This window comes from Bombus vancouverensis, chromosome 6 (assembly GCF_051014615.1).
Source record: "Bombus vancouverensis nearcticus chromosome 6, iyBomVanc1_principal, whole genome shotgun sequence".
In the NCBI taxonomy this organism is placed as follows: Eukaryota; Metazoa; Arthropoda; class Insecta; order Hymenoptera; family Apidae; genus Bombus; species Bombus vancouverensis.
In genome coordinates this window covers 4,773,987-4,795,149 of record NC_134916.1, presented here as the reverse complement: position 1 = coordinate 4,795,149, position 21,163 = coordinate 4,773,987, and the positions used below count along the sequence as shown (strand labels likewise).

Genomic DNA, 21,163 nt, shown 5'->3' with positions numbered 1-21,163 from the left:
ATTCTCTCGTAATGTGAACGATGTCAAAAATTCAAAGTTAGGGGAAACGTTAACTGTAAGGCTGCACTAGTGACTTCGTTCTTCTATTATAAAGAGATTCGGCGCTCAAAGTAACCATCGAACATACGTATAACGATGGCTGGACAGAGTTGCTCTCGTTCTTTTCCCTCGAATGTTCGCAGTTCAAACGAATTGAATCTCACTTTGTAACGTGAGACCATTTCTTCTTTCGCGGAATAACAATGTTTCACTCATGATAGAAATTGTACATTTAATTGTACATTTAATTGTACATGATAGAAATTGTAATTGTAAGATTTGTAATTGTAAATTTAAATTTAATTGTAATTTAAATGTCCATTTTAATTTCATCTATACTATAAACAATATGCAACAAGCAGTACAAATGTAAACTTATTAATTTATTTCTGTAATCTTCAGTAATAAGTAACTGTCGCATCGTATTAACTTTTTGGCTCCATTGCAAGAACAATATTGCATGCAATAATCACGCGATGTTATGTTCATATAACTTATGGTATCGTCTTCTCCGTATGTCTAACATGCAGTAGAAACTTAGCACGTTTCACGAGGTATTATATTCGTCGACACGCGACACATTTCACCGTGTAATTTATTTGTAGTTAGACCGTACGTTACAATTTAAATAATTTCGCCGTGCCAGTATAACGCACAAGCGCCGTCAGTTATTTGCAACATACATTACGCTTTACAATTTACATTTAACTTCACCTTTCTTGTCGCATGCGCTTCACAAATTTCCATAGTATACGTTTACCCCGACTTATTTAAATCGCCTCGAGGATAGATCTGAGATGTATTAAACGTGTAGGTTGTTTGATAAGAAACGAGTGGATGAATTTGTACTAGTCAGTCGTAGTAAAATTCGTATAAGTACAAGAGATAGTGTAAGCCAGTTATAATCGTCGCTTGCTCAATACTATTTACTTTGTCGATCGCAGAAAGGATAATAATCAATCAATCCCCTAAGGAGCACGTTCATACATTTATATCGACAGGCGTTACCACAAAAAGTTAACCTTCTTGTGTAACTCTAGCTGAAGATTACAGGAAACAGCAATAACAATCTTTCCCGATTTCGTTTGCCTTTAGACCTTGTGAGACCAAAACAATCATTAGTATTCAAAGGTACAATAATATGGGTCTGTCCCAGATCTGAATATTCCGTTGACTTTTTCTACGCTCATATGCTGCTACAGATCGTTATCCTGTTTTTTCTTCGGTTTCGATTTGTAATGACGATAATTATCAAGATACCATATATTGGGCTGGCAACTAAGTGATTGCGGATTTTGTCAATACCACCTAATGGCAGAATCCGCAATCACTTAGTTGCCAACCCAATATGTATGTTGTAAGATCATGCGACTTATAAGGAGATTTTGATACAGATCTCTGAGAAAGTATTTTGAGAAATTAATTCGTATCTACTTCACTATTAAAATTTTCATTTCATTTGTCGACTAGATACATGTTACGACTAATAGCTCATTTTCAATGATAATTTACATACTTACAATTGGTTATTACCTTTGTCAAAATATACAAGTATTAACGCGTTCCTTAATGAACGAGGAAAATTAGATACATTGGTTATCAAAAGTTGCCATTTCTATTTCGATTATACTATAAATATCAATACTTTAAAAACAAAATTCTTCTTCATTATTTTCAAGAGCAATTGTTATTATATATTGTTTTGGAATCTTTGATTTTGAAACTGTCACAGCCACTTTTCCTTCCGAATCTTTTCTCAAAAGCACTAGAGACAAACGAATTAAGCGAGTACGAAATCGATAAATATCCGCACAATAGTCAGGCACGGTGAGCTAATAACGAGACTTGTTGACCCGCTTGCAAATCGAATAAGCAACGGTGAATCGTGGGGCCAGATAATTTCGTCGATCACTTTGAAAATCAATGTCGCGCGAATTGGTAAAATTGTCGCGGCACACGCCCGTTACATTGTTCATGCTTTAAAGCAAACTACCGTCAATGGTAATTAACAATTTATTGTCACGTAGACGCGTGAACCAATATGAACGATCAAGTCGCCGACACGACTATACAAAATAATTTTCGACGATATACATAACGCGGAAACGAGTCTACGCTACCTCTTTGTCGATCGTTTAGATCGCGGATTAGAATTACAAATACTTTATCGAGGATGAAATCGTACGCGAAACCGTATCAGTACTGTTACACGTGTTGGTCGAACGGAAAGGCCACGAATCTGTTCAATGGTGTGCACAAAGCGGAACGTAACGCCGTGAACGCATGTCCCGTGGAATATGGAAAATTAACAATCTCGCGTTAGTCCAGTGGCAAGGGGAATCGTAACACGCTCGCCGAATACCGTCAGACAACAATTTCAATAATAGCCATACGTTACAGATTTTCGTTTTGCCGAATAAACGTGCGTTGCGGATAGACACGTGCTTTTCAGTGTCCAGTAATCGACCGTGATCGATGTAAACGAAGAACGTTTATTCGATGAGTGCATTTTGATAGAATATGTTCTTTTATATGCTTGTTATTGTTTGCCGTTTTTTTCGATACCGCTCAACATATAGAGATTGATAACAATTTTGTCGGCAACAAGATCGAACGAAATTAATATTTATATAGATTTAGATAATATAAATATTTATTAATATAGAAATATAAATATCTCGAGCGAAAAGACGCCATGAGGGTATAAAGGTATTATTAATAGTTAATAGTATTAGATACGCCAAATGTTCTTGTTTTGAATCTATGCTACTACCTTTTATCATTATCTTTTAGTAGTGCTAATGAAACTTCAAAATGTTTTATATAACAACGCAATATAGACATACAAATTTACACAAAACAAAATTTTTCTGAACAATTACACGTCGTTTGGTTAGGAAACAAAGCGATCGATCCACGTCCCATGAAACATCAACCGGAGTTCGTCTTTGACCGAGCTGTTAGTCAAGTTTCGCGGAACAGGATCGAACGTCATCGAGGAGAAACAGCAGCTTGAGGCCAGATAACGACGATGGAAGTGGTTAGGGTAGTCAATTTTGCGATGCAAAGCTGCACGAGTCGAAAGTTCGCTCGGTGGAAACGGCCGATAAAGCGCGACGATGGCGAGGTGTAGTTCTGTCCCGTTCGTCGAAAATAGACGCGTTCGAATATCGAACCAACCAATTCAATCTGTCAACCGGGATAGCCACGGAAATATTCACATTATAGAAAAAAGAATAACGATTAACGAATGTGTTTAACCATGGTTTTCCATTGTTTCAGGCATGCTATGCGTCAGAAGACTGGAAACAGAGGTTCTCGCGGAAGATGACAGCGTTAAGTAGATAAAGGAACAGCTGCTGGTTCCACCGACCGACGACGACGACGATTCATCGCGTTTTCCATGCAGTGCACAATGCTCTGCCATCGCGCTCTTGTCGTTCTCTTTGCTGTCAACGTGCCAATCGGTGAGTGAAAAAGTTAACGGTGTCGTTTGCTTTTGGTTGTCTTTCGTCCGATTCAGGTCGACAATTTTACCTGACGCTGATGGTTTGGACGAGAAATAAACGATTCTTAAAATAGAAATTTCGTTTGGTTAGATTTTATCTGAAAATAAAAATTATATTCGCAATCAGTGAAATAATTTTCCAATTGATGCGATGATTAAATTCAAACTGTTTTAAAAAATATATTGTGGTTTAGGGAAAATACGTACAAAATGCCATAGACACTATCGGATGAATCGAATTTCTTTTAAATAAATGTTCATTGCAGTCTCTAAAAGGACCTATAAATTAAAATCTCAATTTCACTACGAAAATCGGAAATCGTTCAAACCTCTGCTTGCTCAATTTATTTCAACAGCTATATACATTTCAATTCCTACAATGAAACAGAAAAGAAGAAAAGGAAAAAGAAAACGAAGCAGAAACAGAATACACTTCTTGCGGCGAAGCGAATCGAGCATGTTTCCCGATTCTGGCGTCGAAGTCAATCATCAAACAGTTCTCGGTAAACTCGAAATTGGAGCGCAATCGGCCGAGAGTTCCCCGGTGCAAAAGCAGTTAGCCCGCTAATTTCGCAGATCACCGGGACCCGAATTAGATATCAATTCGCATCGCAGCAGTTCGCGGATTGCGATCGACACAGTTAGGTATATAGCGAATGTAGAAATCCCGGTGGTTGCGCGACGCGCGACGTCCGATGCAGATATACAACGGAGGTAGAGGAACGAGGTAGGAAACCCGGTGCCAAACACGAGCCAAGGGGGAACGGTTAGCTGAACGAATTTCGGATATGCGCCGGGACCTGGAAACCGACATCGTAGCGACGTCGTTCCCGGTCGCCGGTCAACTTCTGCCGTTGATGTTTATTCCCTGAAACCGAGGGAGAAACGACGGCCGATAGGGCTTGCCGACTGGGCTTGTCGTTCGCGAATTAATTTACCGTTTCCGGATCTCGAATCTTACGCTCTTCACCCAGATGTACAGGTTCTGCGGCTGGATCCTTCGATTCTCACAGACGTATCCTTCGATTCTGTCCCTTCCACGGAAATTCTAGCACGAATTCAACCCGATCCTATGGAATTCGAATCGAGCTCTTTCGGTCGACCTGTTTAATTTGCGGAAGAAACGAAGAAAATAAATTACTCCTTCTCTCTCTCTCTCTCTCTTCCATTTCCCCAGTGTCTCTGGATAGTTTATCTCCGTTCTGTATGCGATCTTTTACTACATCTGAAGACTATCTATGTACTATATGAGGCGTCCCATAACGGAATAACATTACCTGAAAAAATAGGTATGGTAACTGACTACGAACGATGTATCGTTTTGCGTCACACGAGCGAGTGTCGTCGTGCAAGGTAAAAGAGGAAATAATTAAATAAGTTTAGGGTAACTGGTTCTCTCATCCGTTCACATCTCGACAACGGGTTTTCTTGATTGAAAAATAATTAAATAAGTTTGTTGCATGGTGTCGGATACATTGGCGTGTAGCCAAGCTTTACGGAGAACAGAATTTAGCAGCGATTTGTCTGCTGGAACGGTGTCGCGGATATTCTATGGAACAAAGCGTGGATTAACGGTACGAGTGAATGAACTTAAGAAGCTCTAACGAGTGGTTCGCGATCAGATTATCATCACTCTGTTGCGTAATTTTGAAATTCTTTCTGCCTCTCCTTTCGTACAATATTTTTAATACTTTGTAGCCGTAATAATTTATTCGCGTCTTTGTTACAGCGTAATTCCTCTTTTGAATAGGAATACAGTAAATATTCGTCCATTGATGAACTGTTGTTTTCGTATTTCTAAGTAGCTGATAATACGACATTCACAGAAAAAAGTACAACGAATACCGCATTAAAAGCAATATTTAATAGCAAAATAAGCGTATAAACTTAAAAATGATTGATAAAGATACAAAAATCAGGTAACTGCTGTTCGCTGTTACTTTATTCGTTCCTTTCATTCTCTCGTCCTCTATCCTACGAATGTGATTAGGTTTGTACATCGGAATCAGATGTAGGGATGGATGGCTGAGAGAGTTTCCTCGTTCAGACGTCAATCACCCATTATCCAGTTTAAATTATGCTTGACTAACGAGAATGCATTGCCATTCTCCTCAAATACGTTCCTCGTTGCAGACTACGAATTCTCATCCACATTTCCATTCTCAACGTTACTACAGCTTGAAACATTTGTATTTTTATCTTCTATCTTGTTAAGTGTGCATCTGTTTCTGCATTTTTTTAAATGCTAGCTGGAAAACCTGGCCAAGCTTTCGATGATAAGAAATTATTCTTGTTTAAACCATTATGTGGATAATATGATTCATCTTGGATATGTAAATATAGCTAACAATGAACAGGTATCTATCGCAATTGAACAGCGATATATCGTTCCTCGTGTACTATAATCGTTTGTCTTTTTCTCATTAAACTTTCCAATACTTGATCGCAATGCCGAATTATTGTTACATAACCATATTTGTCGTGCAAGAAAAGCGATCTTGGTTTGTCCGAATATTAACGTTAGACTTGCTGAACAGCTCCACCGTGACCTGGTATGGCGTAAATACCAGTATCTATGTTTACGGCTGCGAGTTGCATTTAGACCAACTACTTGCATAGTAGTAATTTGTGGATTTAGTCGACCATAAATTCAACAGTCCTAACACTGATTGCAATATGATGTTGACGTAAGATGCTCTATGCTTGATATCGTACATATAGACGTAACAGAATTTTCAATTAATCTGACGGTGGATTACAATCGTTAATATAAATTTTATTTGATTTCCTTTTGATCGTGGAAGAGCAATCTTCGTAAACGAATCGTACAGAAATAACTAATTTTCATTCGTTTTCAATATGATTGTACTGAAAATTTTCAATTCATCATAGATATATTTACAGCGTGAGGAAAAAATATTTATTAAATGCAATTAAACTAAACTGTTACAACGCGATTTATGTGATTTCATTTATTGTCCCTCACGCCCTCTCTCTTTCTCTCTAATTGTCTATCAGTTTTTCATCAGTTTTTCAGTCCATTCCTCCATAATTACGTATCAAGCCACATTGATTCAGATGCATGTATTCATCGAAAAATTTTATTTATTTTATCTAGTCCTCTCCTCTCACGTTGGGACGAACTTCCGATTTTACATTATATTAGATCCTTCAAAATTTTGGCTTTTTAAAATGTACACTTTACTTCACATACAACAATTCAGAAAATATGAAATTCATCGTGAACTTAATTTAACACTTCTGCATTATTATCTACTTTATACGTTTATCTAGGCGTATACTATCGTCATGCTTTTATTAAATTGATCTTGGCAGTCCCTGTCACCGTGTATCGATATTGTAACAGAAGAGATTAGAAGTGCCTGCGAAAAATGTTCACCAGCCAAATCTTCCAATATAATATCGAAAAAATGTGGCAGCTTCTCCTTTTTATTACCACTACCTGGAACACCTGTTTGCTTCATGGCGATACTGTCGTCAGCCAATATTTATCAGTCAGCGCCGTTGACAACGATAAACTGTATCCTTCTATGTGGCACGACAGGATGTCGCTCCCGCCTAGACATCCGGAACTACAGGATCCATCCAAGAAGAGATTTGGGTCTCGAATCGGTGTCGTTGAGAGGGACGTAGAACGACTCGAACATGGAAGCATGAACCGAGAGCATGGAACATAGAGAAAGGAGAGAGCAGGAAGAACCGAGAAAGAGAGAGAGAGACAGAGACAGAGACAAACCGACAGACAAACAGACAGACAGTGTGAGGGAGAGAGGAGTAGAAATTGAGAGTCCTATCTCTTGGCCGGTAGATAAGATTGTTTGTCCATACTCCGTATCACGGTCGGATTCGTCGATTGTTCCATGGGAACACTAGCTGTCTCTCGTTCCCCCTTTCTCTCGCCCTCTTATCTGAAAACAACGACCTTTCCGGGCAAATTGGTTGGCTCAGCTCGAAGTCTAGTAAAACGTGATTAATCGCTCGCTTCCTTTCGCGGAATGTATCTCCACCTTGAAGCAACCTAGCCACGGCAGACTAACACACGCATGTGCCTTTGCTATCATCGTCTCAAGCCACACAAATATATCGTATATAGTGATAATCGGATAACTGCGGTTCAGAACTCAATTGGGTTTCCTTAGACACGAAGGGTCAAGTCCCGCGCACTGCTTTCTCCTCTCGGGACGATGGAAGAAAGCTGAAAAGAAAGGAGGAGCTGCGAGAGCTTGCTGGAAAAGAAAAGAACAGGAAAAGAAGAAATAAAGAAAGAAAAAAAAGCGAAAGTATACGTTCGTTAAGGGTGGCTCGAATACAAGGCCTTCAAGCAAGTTTAAAACGCATCCGCGAGTTTTACTTCTTCCCGACCGAGAGCCATTTCGTGGCTACATATACCCCTATCTAAACGAATTAAAGTTACGAGTTGCCGTTTTTTCCTCCCTACGACCATATGTTACCGCTCTTGTGGCTGGCTAATCGGAAGAATTGCAGCGCCGCGCATTTCGTCCAACTTTCTGAAACGATTCGTGGAAGATACATCAATACTTTTCTATTTTTGCTCTTTTCTTAAATAAGAATGGAAAATCGATGGAATCGAAGAACGAATTTATAATGTGAGGCGGGATAATCTTCTCTGAACCTTTGTTTCTATGCATGTTTTGAATAAAAACGTATTAAGTATCTAATATCTGTAATCCCTCGTCAATTAAATTATTATTCTGTAAGTTTGGGACACCCTGTACATGATCTTCTACGTTCACACACGAGATGTTTAAATTTGGCGAAGCATCCACTCGTAAATACCTTCAGTGGAGAAAAACACAGATTATCGAATATAGAACGTTTTTATTATTTCCAGTTTCATTTGTTCTTTAAAATCTAACATTCGACCTAACATTGTTTTATCAGCTGCAGAGACCTTCTAATTGTTGTTTCGTTTGATGTTTTCAACTGTGCCATGGTATTTTCATATTTCGTCATGCAAATTAAAGAGTTTGTTATGGCGGAATTTCTTTAACCAACAAACGGGATTGAAGAGAGAAACGTTATGAGAACGAAATAGCGAAATTACATATCAAGATAAGATGCCTCGTAACAGAACAAAGAAACGTGGTGTTAAAGTAGAATTACTTGGAAATATGACATTACGTTGGAAAAAAAGAGAAATTCAACAAAGAGAATTGCAACCCCTTGTTGTTACTTTACCGTACCGACAATATTATTGAATTTCCCTAGAAATTCTGTTGAGTTATACAAAGCGAGATACAGAGAGTTGTAACGAAATCGCAATCGAGAGAAAAATTTGTTTTCTTTATTATCGTTGTTCCTCCCATTTCGTAGAATTTTTTCCGATATTTTTGTATATTTTTATACTTTTATACTTCTTTCCTGATACGCTTATATTTTTAGATTACTTTTTGTCTGTACTTTTTCTTTCGATGATCAATTTGAAAATCTCTTTTCTTCTTTAAACATACAACTGTATCGCAGGAGACAATATATTTAATTTATTATTATTTGACTATATAGACAATAATTGACTAATTATAACGTAACGCTTCCAGCAAAATGAGATATCGCAAATGAAAGCAAAAACGGGAAGAGAGCAGCGTTTTGCGCGATTTTTCAAACGACACGCTCATTATTGTGCCAGCGAAGCTGGCGCTTCTTAGCCGCAGATTTTTGCGCATAATTTAAATAATAAACGCGCGCGTCATTATGTTGAAATATTGTTACACGTAGGTCACGCCGTTTAAAATAAATACGAATTGTCGCAGCCCTTTCGCCGTTACGACATCAACTCGTCGTCAACATCGGGGAAATCTTATTATATTGCGGGTGAATACGAAATCGGTGAAAATGTCCAGTTTGACAAAGATTTTTGTTCTATTTAACGATACTGATTACTTCGATAACAGACAAAGTAACGGAGACAAAGACAAAATGTCTATCATATACTCGAAATAATTGTTCGTTGAAATGACGTTTTAGAGAATTATTATGCTATTTTGGTTTTCTAAATTGTATAGGATAAAGGTTGAATGATTTAGAGGAAGGAATGTAATTTTTTAATTTGTATACTATTCGTCCTTTTGTAGTAGGTAGGCATGTAGAAAATGTATAAAATTCAAATGTGTCTTTTTAAATTAAATAATTTATTTTTTAATGTATTCAACGAGAAACCCGCTTAATGTATTTAACGCCAAACAAACCATCTTACCACAACGCAAATAATATACAAGTTTATTGATTCGTTTACCATTTTCATTAAATACGTTGTTTAAAGCATTTAGTGTAGTAGGAAGTTATCGATCGATATAATTGTCTATGTCATAAAGTAAATGATATCAACCTTTTGATTTCAGGAAAGAAACGAGCTGTTATTCACACATATTTTACAAGAAAATTGGTACAGATCCGTGTTGTTTCAAAGATGTTATCAACGAGAGTTTAATTGATTCGCGTTTAAGCCCGATTTTCATCGCTTTGATTGGGATGGGACGCTATTTAGCACACCTTGTGAATGGTTAAATTTAGATAATGCGACGTGATAAACTTGTTTCACGGTTATAAATCAACGTTCGACATTATTAAGTACGCCTGACACGCCTAAGGCATTATTTATGTTAATACCACGAAAGCTTCTATTTACATCTGCTTTAATTAAAGAGGTGAAAGGATTGTGTTTACCTGTATGCACAAAATCATTTTATCTCGAAATCTAGAAAAATTTTATTAAAAATCGGCGCAAAATAGAAGAATAATCTAATTTTGCCTTCGCGCATATTTTATCATGATATTATATCGGAATCTAGTAATTTTAAAGTTTTTTAAATACAATTTCAACACATGCAGTGGTCTCGGATTTTCTTCAAACTTTAACAATATAATCATAATAGTCGAATCTCATAACAATGTTAATGAAATTTCAAAATGGTTTCTATAATACAAATAATAAATTCGTACAAAGCATTCGAGCATTTATAGGAACTTTATTATAAAAACTATTTTGATATTTCATTAACATTGTTCTGAGATTGGATTATCATGATTATATCGTTAAAGTTTGAAAGAAAGTCCAAGATGGTTGTTCATGCTGGATACTAATTTCTTTTTAAATATACGTTTGCAATAAATATCCACTAATCTACATGTCCATTCTCAGATTGATTTGAAATTTTACCAATATAGTCAATGGCAGTCCGGCCTCAGTATAGTGTAAATAAAATTCTAAAAAGTTTTATATAGCATATATGATATATTCGTAAGAGTATTCCGTGGCATTTTCATGAACTGTATATGGACGAAAGAAATCAAGTAAAATATCGATAAAAAAGATGAAACGAATTGGACGAGTTCTGTTCTATATAATCAACCTGTTATAATAAAATCAACCTGCCAAACTCTTCAAAAAATAGAAAAGTGGCAAAACCATTACTTTCCTCTTGAAACACAATAGATCTCTGAAATATCATAGCTATCTTCGAAATTAAACAATTCGAATCGGTGAGCAGAATACCATCGGCCACAAACGTATCGCCGCCAGATAAAATCCGGAGCTCGTAGAGAAGCAAACGACAGGGAATCATTCGCGGCATCTCTTTCCAGCCGACTTAATAACGATTCGATTGAAACGCGCGCGGAAAATCATTGAACGTCATCCATCATATCTCGCCGATATCTACCCTAACCAATGCAATCCCCGATGTCGCGACCGACGTGGATAAAAGCGATGGTTCACTAGCCTGCGTCGAGTTCCATCAAATTTTCCGCGGTTCAGGGACGTTGTCTCTATACCGACGACCAAACGACTAACGTAGGCACGAAAGATCACCATAAACGTAACATGTGTATACATCACGCGCTACAGATCTTTCTTCAATTATACAATTACATCGATATGTAGTGATACGTAGTGATGTGTATAGACTGTTTCGAAAATATATCCTACAATTTAAAATATATCACAGCCTGGGATCACTGTAAGCAATGTATGAAAATTCCAACAAGCAATGCTCGATGAACTTCTCATAAGCAAACGATCGAGATCCGTACCTTCTTACAGTTTCTTACGTCAATTATACACGTTTTATATCTTTCATGATCAACTATGTCCATTTGTAGAGGTTGTTTAGTCATGTTCGACTCACGTCGGGGTTACCAATTTGTAGAGGTTCATATGTGGAGGGCGGTTGGTCGGTGAGGTTTAATGGACGAGATCGCTCGTTGTTGAAACCGTCGAATATATTTAAAATGATAAATTAGTATACAGATAATGCTCGCAAAGACGCTCGTCGTCAAATAGGATCGCTAATGACTCGTTAATTAGATAGCTGATAATTAGTTGATAACTGGTTGATATCTTATCGACAACTGACTGTAACTCATGTGCCGCTACACATTTAAAAGTATGTCAAATAGAAGATGTAGAGGTCGATGTGAATATGATTATTTAAAAATATGTAACTCCAAGATGAATACTCGTTCACTGACCGAAAGGAATATTTATTTATTGCGTATTTGACTCATAACGCGTGAAATGCCCTGTACGTGCGACTATACATACATGTAGGGAATGTTAGTTGTATATATAGTATGGATTTCAAGTCCGTGACAGAATACAAGGAGGGTTCGATTTGATCGCATTGCATTGCGAGCGTAGTGCCTTGTATCGGTCGTGGCGAGATTCGAAAGTAGATTGGGAAGAGTCGGGGCAAGCGTGCGGCAGACAGGCGAGGTAATACATACAATCTCCCTTGTTGTCTGGCATCCAGTTGCTGCAACGTGAGAGAGCAGGAGAAGAAGAAAAGCAGATCGTACGAGAGAATGAGAAAGAAGGAAAGAAGGAAAGAGAGGGAACTAAGGATCTGGAAGAAAGGAGAAAGACGAACGATAGGGCTGAGCTTTGAAAAGCGCGGCAGCTAGCGGAAGTCTTATAAACAATCCCAAGAGCGATGGGAACGGGAACCGAACTACCCCTAGCCTCGTGCAAAGAGGATCAATGGTGAACGGAATGCGTGTAAACAGTGAAGCAACGTAACACGCGCGTTTCTGTATGCGCTACGCTCTCCCTCTCTCTCTCTTTCTCGCTGTTTCTCTTTCTGCTTCTGCTTCTTCATTGTTGTGCTCCTCGATTCTCAACCCTCTTCTACGAGAATAGCATGGGGAAACAGAAGAGACACCAATACCGTTAAAACTGCGTTTAGCGTTCGTCTCGAGGAGATATGTTTCACTGTGTCAATAACGCAACACCCAGAAATCGTTCGTCAAGGAAAGTGTTGCCACGCGTTTAACCTTTCGATGTGCACTAAAATAATTTACTTGCGACATATCAAAGCCTGCGTGCTCCTAGTTATGTTACTCGTGTATGTGCATTGTAAGTATTTTTCGTTAAATTGAAACTGAAATTTGATAAGTTACAGAGCTATTCGCAGATCGATACTTCTGCAGAATGGATATCGGTCAATAACAATTTCAATTAATAGACCGACGCACATGAAATAATTTGAAAGTTCTTAAAGAACTTCTATGAAGATCAAGCGTACGGTATATGATATGTTATTTGAAAATCGGGGTAAGTTTTGGAGAAAAAGTTAAAAGGTCGAAGCGTGCGAATATCGGATGAGCAGTGGCAGGTCAGTATCTAAAGCTGAGTGACGTGTCATTTTTCAGTGTCCCATGCGCGGTATTACAGGCACGGAGTCACGAAGAAAATTTTCGCTTTTTTGATATTTCGCTTACAAGTTTTGATATTCCCTTCACGTACTTATTTTTACTCGGTGCCTGAAATGTCACGCGTGCGGCCAGCAATTTTATTTTCCAAGTTTTTTTACCCACTTTAGGAAATGCAACGCAGACGTACTTCCAAGACGAAATTCTACTTCTTTCTTTAACGTTACTTAATGAAAAATTGTTTCGTTTCAAAATAGAAAACAGGAGGAATTATTGTTAACAATTGGAAATTTCCAGGAAATAATAGAAAATATTTTTCTGATTGTATAAATTTGAGATTAATATAAAATACTGTTTTCTTTGAGGTGAGGGGGGGGGGATATTTTTCATAATGTTAAAAATTATCTGTGTTCACACAATAATTCGTTGATTCGTTAATCATAAAATAAAACGTACGAGATATTGTGTTAACACTTTTAATGTTTAGTCGCAGTAACGGCGCTTGTTAAATTTGTTAAGTACGCATTTTTTAATCTCAAACAACTTTTGTATCAAGCTCTTTCTTATAAAACCTTTCTTTATACACTTTATTTCTTGGGGAACAATTGAAATTTCCGTTGTATTATTTAGCTCGCTTTCTATCTTCTTGCACATTTCGTTCGCTTTTTTATTCTCTCCTTTCGCGTCACTGTTACTTCCTAATGTTATCCGCGGTTGCTTTTTAGAATTACACATTTCCTCCCTTCAGATTCTTTAATTTTCTTCTCCGACCGTATTTCTGTCACGTGCTCCATTCTCTCCACTATTTTATTATCTTATACTTCTTTCATTTTTACGTTCCTCTCAACCAGTTTCTAATTTTCCTTATAATCCTTTTCTATATCAGGATACTCTCTTTTCACTAACCTTTTCCTCCCTAGCGAGACTCTCTGCATTTTCAGCTTGTTTTTCTTCTTTCTATCGCTGTATATGTTTTAAATTGTCTACCTTTATTAGTCAATTCTGTGAAATCGTCAAATTATTTGATCGAAATATGACTTCGCCACAGATGTCGAAAATTGTCACCAAAATTTCCACATTTTTAGCGCTGTAGGTACAACAAACGTTTCTCAAGCTACACCTCCAGGCGATTCACCTCGCACCTTTAAATCACCTGAATCCATTAAACATGTTCTCATCGGTCTATTAATCTAACCCAGTGCATGAGTACTCGGTTTATCGAACAGCGCGTTAAAATTTCACAAAATGGTATCAGCAAAATCCGCGTCTTAGCGATCGTCGTCAGTTTGTCTCAAGTTCGCTATCAAAAGGGAAAGTAAAACGAAAACGCGAAAAGTCGCTCGCTCGCGTTCGCTAACGCGCTATGTACAAGCCATCGTAATTCAAAGTTCGTCTTTATCGAAACCTACACACATACTCACACATCGTGGAGGGAAGGTTGTGGACGAAACAGGAGAAAGACAGAGAGGGTCGTAGAAACAGACACAGAGGGAAATCCTTTTTGAAATCATATCCGTATCCGACATTGCTATGTATGATGCACGGGGCCGCGTGCACACGTTGCATTATGCATCGCATCATAATGCGAGCCTTGGGGGGTAACGGCAGATTCGTGAATTCCTTTTGGCTGTTTTGCAATATCGTTGGATGCGGTTTCCTTTACCAGGCGGAAACCGTTTCATTCCGTGTTCCCATCCTGGACTGTATACCTACCTGCTACGTATCTGGTTAACACGAGATCTCGTCTCGTGGCATCGCACTTGGAAGGATGTTCACGTGCGATCGGAGAAACCGTTTCCTGGCTCGTTCGTTTTCTGATTATGAAATTATATCGTGCCCCTGAGAATCGGCGCCTCAGGATCACGCGGCGTCGTTGTCGTCGACGTCGCGGATCTTCTAGATGAGCTGACGCGTACCATTCCTGGTTATATCGTCATCCGGTCTCTCCCGTTTCGCTTCCGCCTCGCCGAACTGATCGCCTTGATTGTAATAAAACTCTGTATCGTTGCATTCGGAATAGAAAATTTTCTGCCCCTGGTTTTTCCGAGGACCAATAGTTTTATCGATATTCTGAGTGGATCGCATATAAATATATGGGCGAAGAAATACTTGAATGATAAGGATAGAATGATTGCTATCGATATTTTACAGTGACGCTACAAAGCTTATAACTTTCGTTGCTTTGTTACGAGATAAGTGTGTTATGATGTAGATTTGAAATGCATCTCATGCTAGTAATTCCATATCTGCTCTACATTCTGCTCGAGTTCCGTTGATAAGATATTCCTTCCATGATCGCGTATTAACAGAGAAAAATACTATCCTAATTATATAATTCTAATTATTGCTTCGAAACTTATCTTCTAGAATATTTGTTGTTTGATTAAAAACATATATATTTCTCGCGAACCATAAAGCAAGAACTTTTCACAGCTATCTAGTTTGTGACGACAAGCACAAGTTTTTAATAATTCATCGGCGAATAGAGGGGGCCCATAATTGAATCGGAAGACAGGAGATAGTTCGCCGTATCGGTTTTACGAGGAACGAATTGAATAAACTTAGACTTTAAAGAGAGCCCTCTCTCCCTATTTCCAGCCTTGTGGGCGTAGAGACTTACACGCGCGCGTAATTGACGATAAATAACGAAACACACGACTCCCCGTCGGTGGGATAATCTTTCACGACCGCCATTAAAGGCGCATTTACGAGTGGTGTCGTTGTCTTCTCCAGTATTTTCTTTTATCTCGGCTTAAACAAGAACGCAAAGGATCTTCCGTACGGGAGCTTAAACGATTTTCTCACGCCGTATTTACGTGGATGAGCGATCCCGTGTTGATGAAGGGACGACTCTGTTGTGGGAGGTCGGGATACACAGTCGGGACGCAAACTAATAAGAGAATGATGAGAAGGAGTGAGAAATAATGAGAAAGAGAGAGAGAGAGAGAGGGCTGGCCGTTTGTTGTCTCGACAAAACTTTCTCTCTATTACTGATAATGCTTCGCTCTTTCTTTTTATCTATATCTCTCTTCTTTTTTATCATCCCTCTTTCCTCTTCTTTCTCGTTTTTGTCCTAGAGAAAGAACAGAGTTTCGTTTGAAGCCAGCATCGAAGCGGTATCTTCGAAAATTAATAAACTCCCCGCGTAATTGGAAATGCAGAAGGGGGAAATTGCGCTGGAAGGCACGTTTACCTTGGCCATCTATGATCGCTTTATCCGGCAAATATAATGAAAAGGTGATGCCTCGCGATGACTCGTTATATTCACGATGCTTTTGACTAATAAATTGATTTCACTTTGGCAGCTGGAACAAGAGGATTCGTCTCTGTTTGTAACAATGAAAATGAAATCGGTTCTCGTTTCCGAAGGAAATAGTTCGATTTCCATTTCGAATATTTTGTAGTATCTTCTTGATGCGAATGCAAAAATGTATTACTTTTTAGATGAAGATTACGTCCTCTTTTCGCTTTTTATAAAGGACTTGGCAGATATCGTACAAGGTTTGCTTGCTAAATCTGGTAAAAGTTATAGTAATCCAACTCATCTATCTAGACACTATCAATTAAATAAATCAAATCTACTGACAATATCATTTAAGCGATTTGCAAATAATCGATGTATCAACAAACTTTAATTTTTTTTCATTTTTCGTACGTAATTCAACCTAATTTCGATCTTTAAAAACAAAAAAATTTACTCTGAACCTTATCGAAGTATTAAAAAAGCAAAAGACAATCTTCCTCGTGTCATCCACAAACTACGCGGAATACACATATATCCAACAGTGAAACTTAGAGAAAATTGCCTGTTCGTACGTACGAATTTCCGCGTTTAACCAAAATTTACAGCAGCAACCCCAGTAGCAAAAATGAAAGGTCGAATTGAATCTATATCGAAGCGTAGCGTCAAAAAAGCATTTTCGCTCGGGCTGAAAAGGCGTGGACGCGCCCCAATAAAAACGCGACGACGTTGCGGGGATAGAATTGCGACGGGGGTGGAACGAATACGTAATATAACATTACCCGTGGTATTAGAGGGTAGAATGGGGAGGGAGAGAAGTGCGAGGTATGTAAAGTAAGGACATATTACCAATTTCGAGGAGCATAAATAATTCCCCGGGCCAGGTAGAACGAGCCAGACGATCTAGCGAGCAATTTTCCAAATTAGAAGACTCTCCTTCCAACACTACGATAACGTGCGAACATTCTCGACGAGCCACCTACAAGACGAAACCCGCCTCTTCGAGACAGCTTCAGTATTCCGGAAGGTCGATGGGGCGCTTTCTAAACGCGAAAGTATGTCCGCGTTCAGGCACAGGACTGACGCTGCAAAAATGCACTTTCGCAGGCGATCGCGCCGTCGTCCAAATGCAAATCTATCTTATCCCATTTTTCGTCTGATATATCGTCAGCAGATTAATACTTGTGGGGAAAATAAACGATCGATATGTATATTCTAAATTAACGACAAAACCTTGTCGAGTCTTCAACTATTTCTGGGTAAATGACACTAGCCGAGCAGTTTTCGTGAAAATTTCCTCAAACTAAAATCCCCAGGCATCCCGAAGAACCAGCCAAAGACGGTGGTAATTCAGAAGAGGTGTAAAAACAAAACGGTTGACGCGAAGACAGGAGTCAGAAGGCGAGGCGGAGGCGGTGGTGGAGTTGAGACGGCGACGTTCGCTATCAACGCTTCGGTTAGGAGAGACAGGTGGAGGTCCGGAGAACGGTAGTGGAAATGGGCGAACGTAAAATGCAACCAGGCCAAGGAATAACGAGAGCATGATCCCCGGCTAGCAGAGAATATGACGTAATACAATATGTGCGGTGTCGTCTGTCTCATCCCATTTGTTCGTTCGCAACCGTGTGCAGCAGCCACGGAAAAACGGTCTTCCCGAGTTCGTTCCGTTCGTGTGTCGAGACGTACACCGAGAGGGTTGAAAAAGGAAAAGGAAGCTGTACACGAACTCGTACTCGCGTGCTTACTCGCGCTCGCGCGCGCGTGGCCACAGAAAGAGGGGACGACGAGGAAGCACGAGCTGCGCTGGCGTTGATAACGACTCGCCAGCGTTCATATTTTACGCGACGCTCATCAATAATTCATGCTGTGAATAATGCAGCACTGTTTCGCGTTACTTTATACCGGTCTCTTCCTTCCTTCCTTCCTTCCTTCCTTCCTTCCTTCCTTCCTTCCTTCCTTCCTTCCTTCCTCTCTTTCTTTCTTTCTTTCTTCCTTTCCTTCTCCTTCCCTTCCGTTTTTCTCTCTTCTTCACCCCAACAAACGCCTCGATGATAGTCTCCTTCTTTCTCTCGTGCTTCTCCCTTTGTCGTTCTCCGGCCCCTCGGGGGGGATAGACACGAACTTCCGGTCGGGACACTTTTATCTTTCGGTTTATCCTCTAAAACGGAGGCACGCGCACCTTTCTCTTTACTGCTCCCCCCACATCCCTGGCCTGCACTCCACTTTCACTCTATTCTTATTCTTCATTCCGAGCTGTTTCTTTCTCTACCTGTAAATAGCGCTTTTTATGCGATAATTTCTGGCTAGCGCGTCTCGCCTTCGCAAGAATCCTTTTAGTGGATCGTGACGTTAAATAATTACCGGCTATCTCTCCTCCTTTGTTCTTCTTCTTTGTTGTCTTCTTGTCTCCTCTCTTTTCTTTACGCGTTTACTTTTGTTCTTTCGAAAGGTATGATTGTTTATCGACGTTTCGATTAAGGAATTATGGCAGGGCAGCTTGTGTCGCGATCGAACGATGATATCGTGTATTGAAGGCTCTTGAGGCAAGAATCAATTTTATCGGCAGCTCGATTACGCGCCTGTAAATGTTGCTCACGATAGCAATTATGAAAAGTCTTTTCATCGTTGTTTCCAGACAGTCGATAAAATTCGTTCAAGGAGCATTTATTAACCAGTGGACGATAACAGGATAACATTCATAGGGAAAATTAACAGTGGTCGATGGCGGTGCGATTTTTATTCTCTCTAATGAATTCACCTACCATTCTTTAAAAAATGTATTATATGAAAATATATTATGGGATAATAAGTCTAAATTAGTTCAGAAGGAACTTTAGTCGCAATATGTTCTGCACGTTCTCGTTGGTTCTTTTTCCTCGCGTTCTTGCTCGTTACTCCGACAAACAATAAACTTCGCTTATTTCGGTTAAGTTTACTCCGTGGACTATTCGCGTGGAAACAAAAGAAAGTTCCCTGCACGGTGCTCGATGGTGTCCTTTTCGAAGGAGAGAAACTTTGGAATAATTTTACGATGGTGTTCGCGATAAATTATTTACTAAAATCCCAAGTCGAATTTCTCATCAATTATTCATTGTGTTAGGCAGTACACCTACTCCTTTCTGCCACTTTGTACCGGACTCTTTCGTCAGTTCCTTTCCTCTCTTTCCTACCATTCCTTGGCCGCGCGGACAATGAACTTCGAATCGAGACACTTATTTTTCCATTTATCTTGGAAACCTAAAGCCTGTGCGGCGTTCAACTTATTTCGCCGCGATAGGAAACGATTTCTCTCAGTTGATACGAGACTCAGCTTTCTGGCGTCCTGATTTATAAAAACTGAGTTTCTCCATTGCATGCTGGAAACCTAAGTATTAATTGGGGACGTTAATTAACTCTAAACTTTTCTACTTTCGTTCCTCTGAATTATAGTTATCGCATTGTGCAAATTTTTATGAATACAAACCGCGTTTAAGCTTTATTTCTTGAACGACTGAATATTTCTTTCGATTAACACAAACTATTTTATATACATACATAGTTTTCGAACTTTCCACCGCTTCCCTGACATTCTTTGTTGAAGAACAAATTTTGTAGATCCTAAACACGAACGATTAAAATGAACACGTCGGTTGGATGAGCACAATTTCCATTCATTGCCGGATTACATGAATGGATGCTTCTGAAACATTAGCTTGTTCTAAACGCGTGCAATCGAACTGCACGTTTGAGACTCTCGAACGCAATTCATGTTAATTAACCCGAATCGTGTTTTATGTATCTACACTGTATTAAGTACCATAATACACTCGATAAGTGTTTGCTCTGTTAATGATACTAAAAATTTATCGTTAAATTTCGTATCCACGTTAAACAACGTCTTCCGAACGTGGAATAATTTTATTCTGGTCTCGTTGTTGCCGCTTCTTGCAGGAAAAGTGATCTTTAATTGAATTATCTTTAATCGAAACTCTTTTTATTTAATAATTAATTTAATAATAATTATTCATATAATATATTTATTTATATTTATTTAATAATTAATCATTTTATAAAGATGTAATTAAATAACAGGGCTTACCCTCCGTATTGCATTAGACAGATATTTTTTACATTTTCGTCTTTGATTTTATGCATTTGACTTTTAAGTCCTCACCGATGCTATTACTGCGTCCTTTAAAACGAGTTTCTCCGTTTGAGTTTCGAATGTTTTTTAAAGGGGAACGCAGCGTCGAAAACAGCGTGAGAGCTCTGAGAAACGTATATTGATTTGTTCTCACTCCCTATTGTCGCAAGCAAGTGTGTAATCGCAGCATTTCCCCTAGAGATTCGATTTTTCCGATCGGAACACATCCGAACTCATTCGATCTGATTCAATGCACGGTGATTCATGCTCTTCCGTGCTTTTCAATTTCGCACGATTGAATTGCTTCGATCTGATACGACTACTCGATTCAAACTAGAATTTCTCCTGGCTTTAACAAGACGTTTCGAAGTCGCGAGCTTCTGATATTCGGCAACCACTTCTCGGTTAGTAATTAACGATTACATATTTGCACGTTATCACGTTATCATCACGACAGGATCAGTTCCTCTGCAGTTTCGACGAAAATAAAACTAAAAACGTTTATAATTTGACTTTATTGGTGTTAACAAATTACCAAAAGAAGTCTGCGGTTCAATTTTTCTCG

The 21,163-nt window shown here is 38.8% G+C and overlaps 1 protein-coding gene across 1 annotated transcript in view; it reads left to right on the top strand.

The window, feature by feature from the left end:
- LOC117160256 (lachesin) overlaps positions 1–21,163 on the top strand; it is a 187,529-nt gene that overhangs the window by 76,496 nt on the left and 89,870 nt on the right. The window contains exon 2 of the mRNA XM_033340900.2: positions 3,322–3,506. Within this exon, the coding sequence (XP_033196791.2) occupies positions 3,443–3,506 (64 nt within the window). The 5' untranslated portion in view covers positions 3,322–3,442. The remainder of the gene's footprint in view (positions 1–3,321; positions 3,507–21,163) is intronic.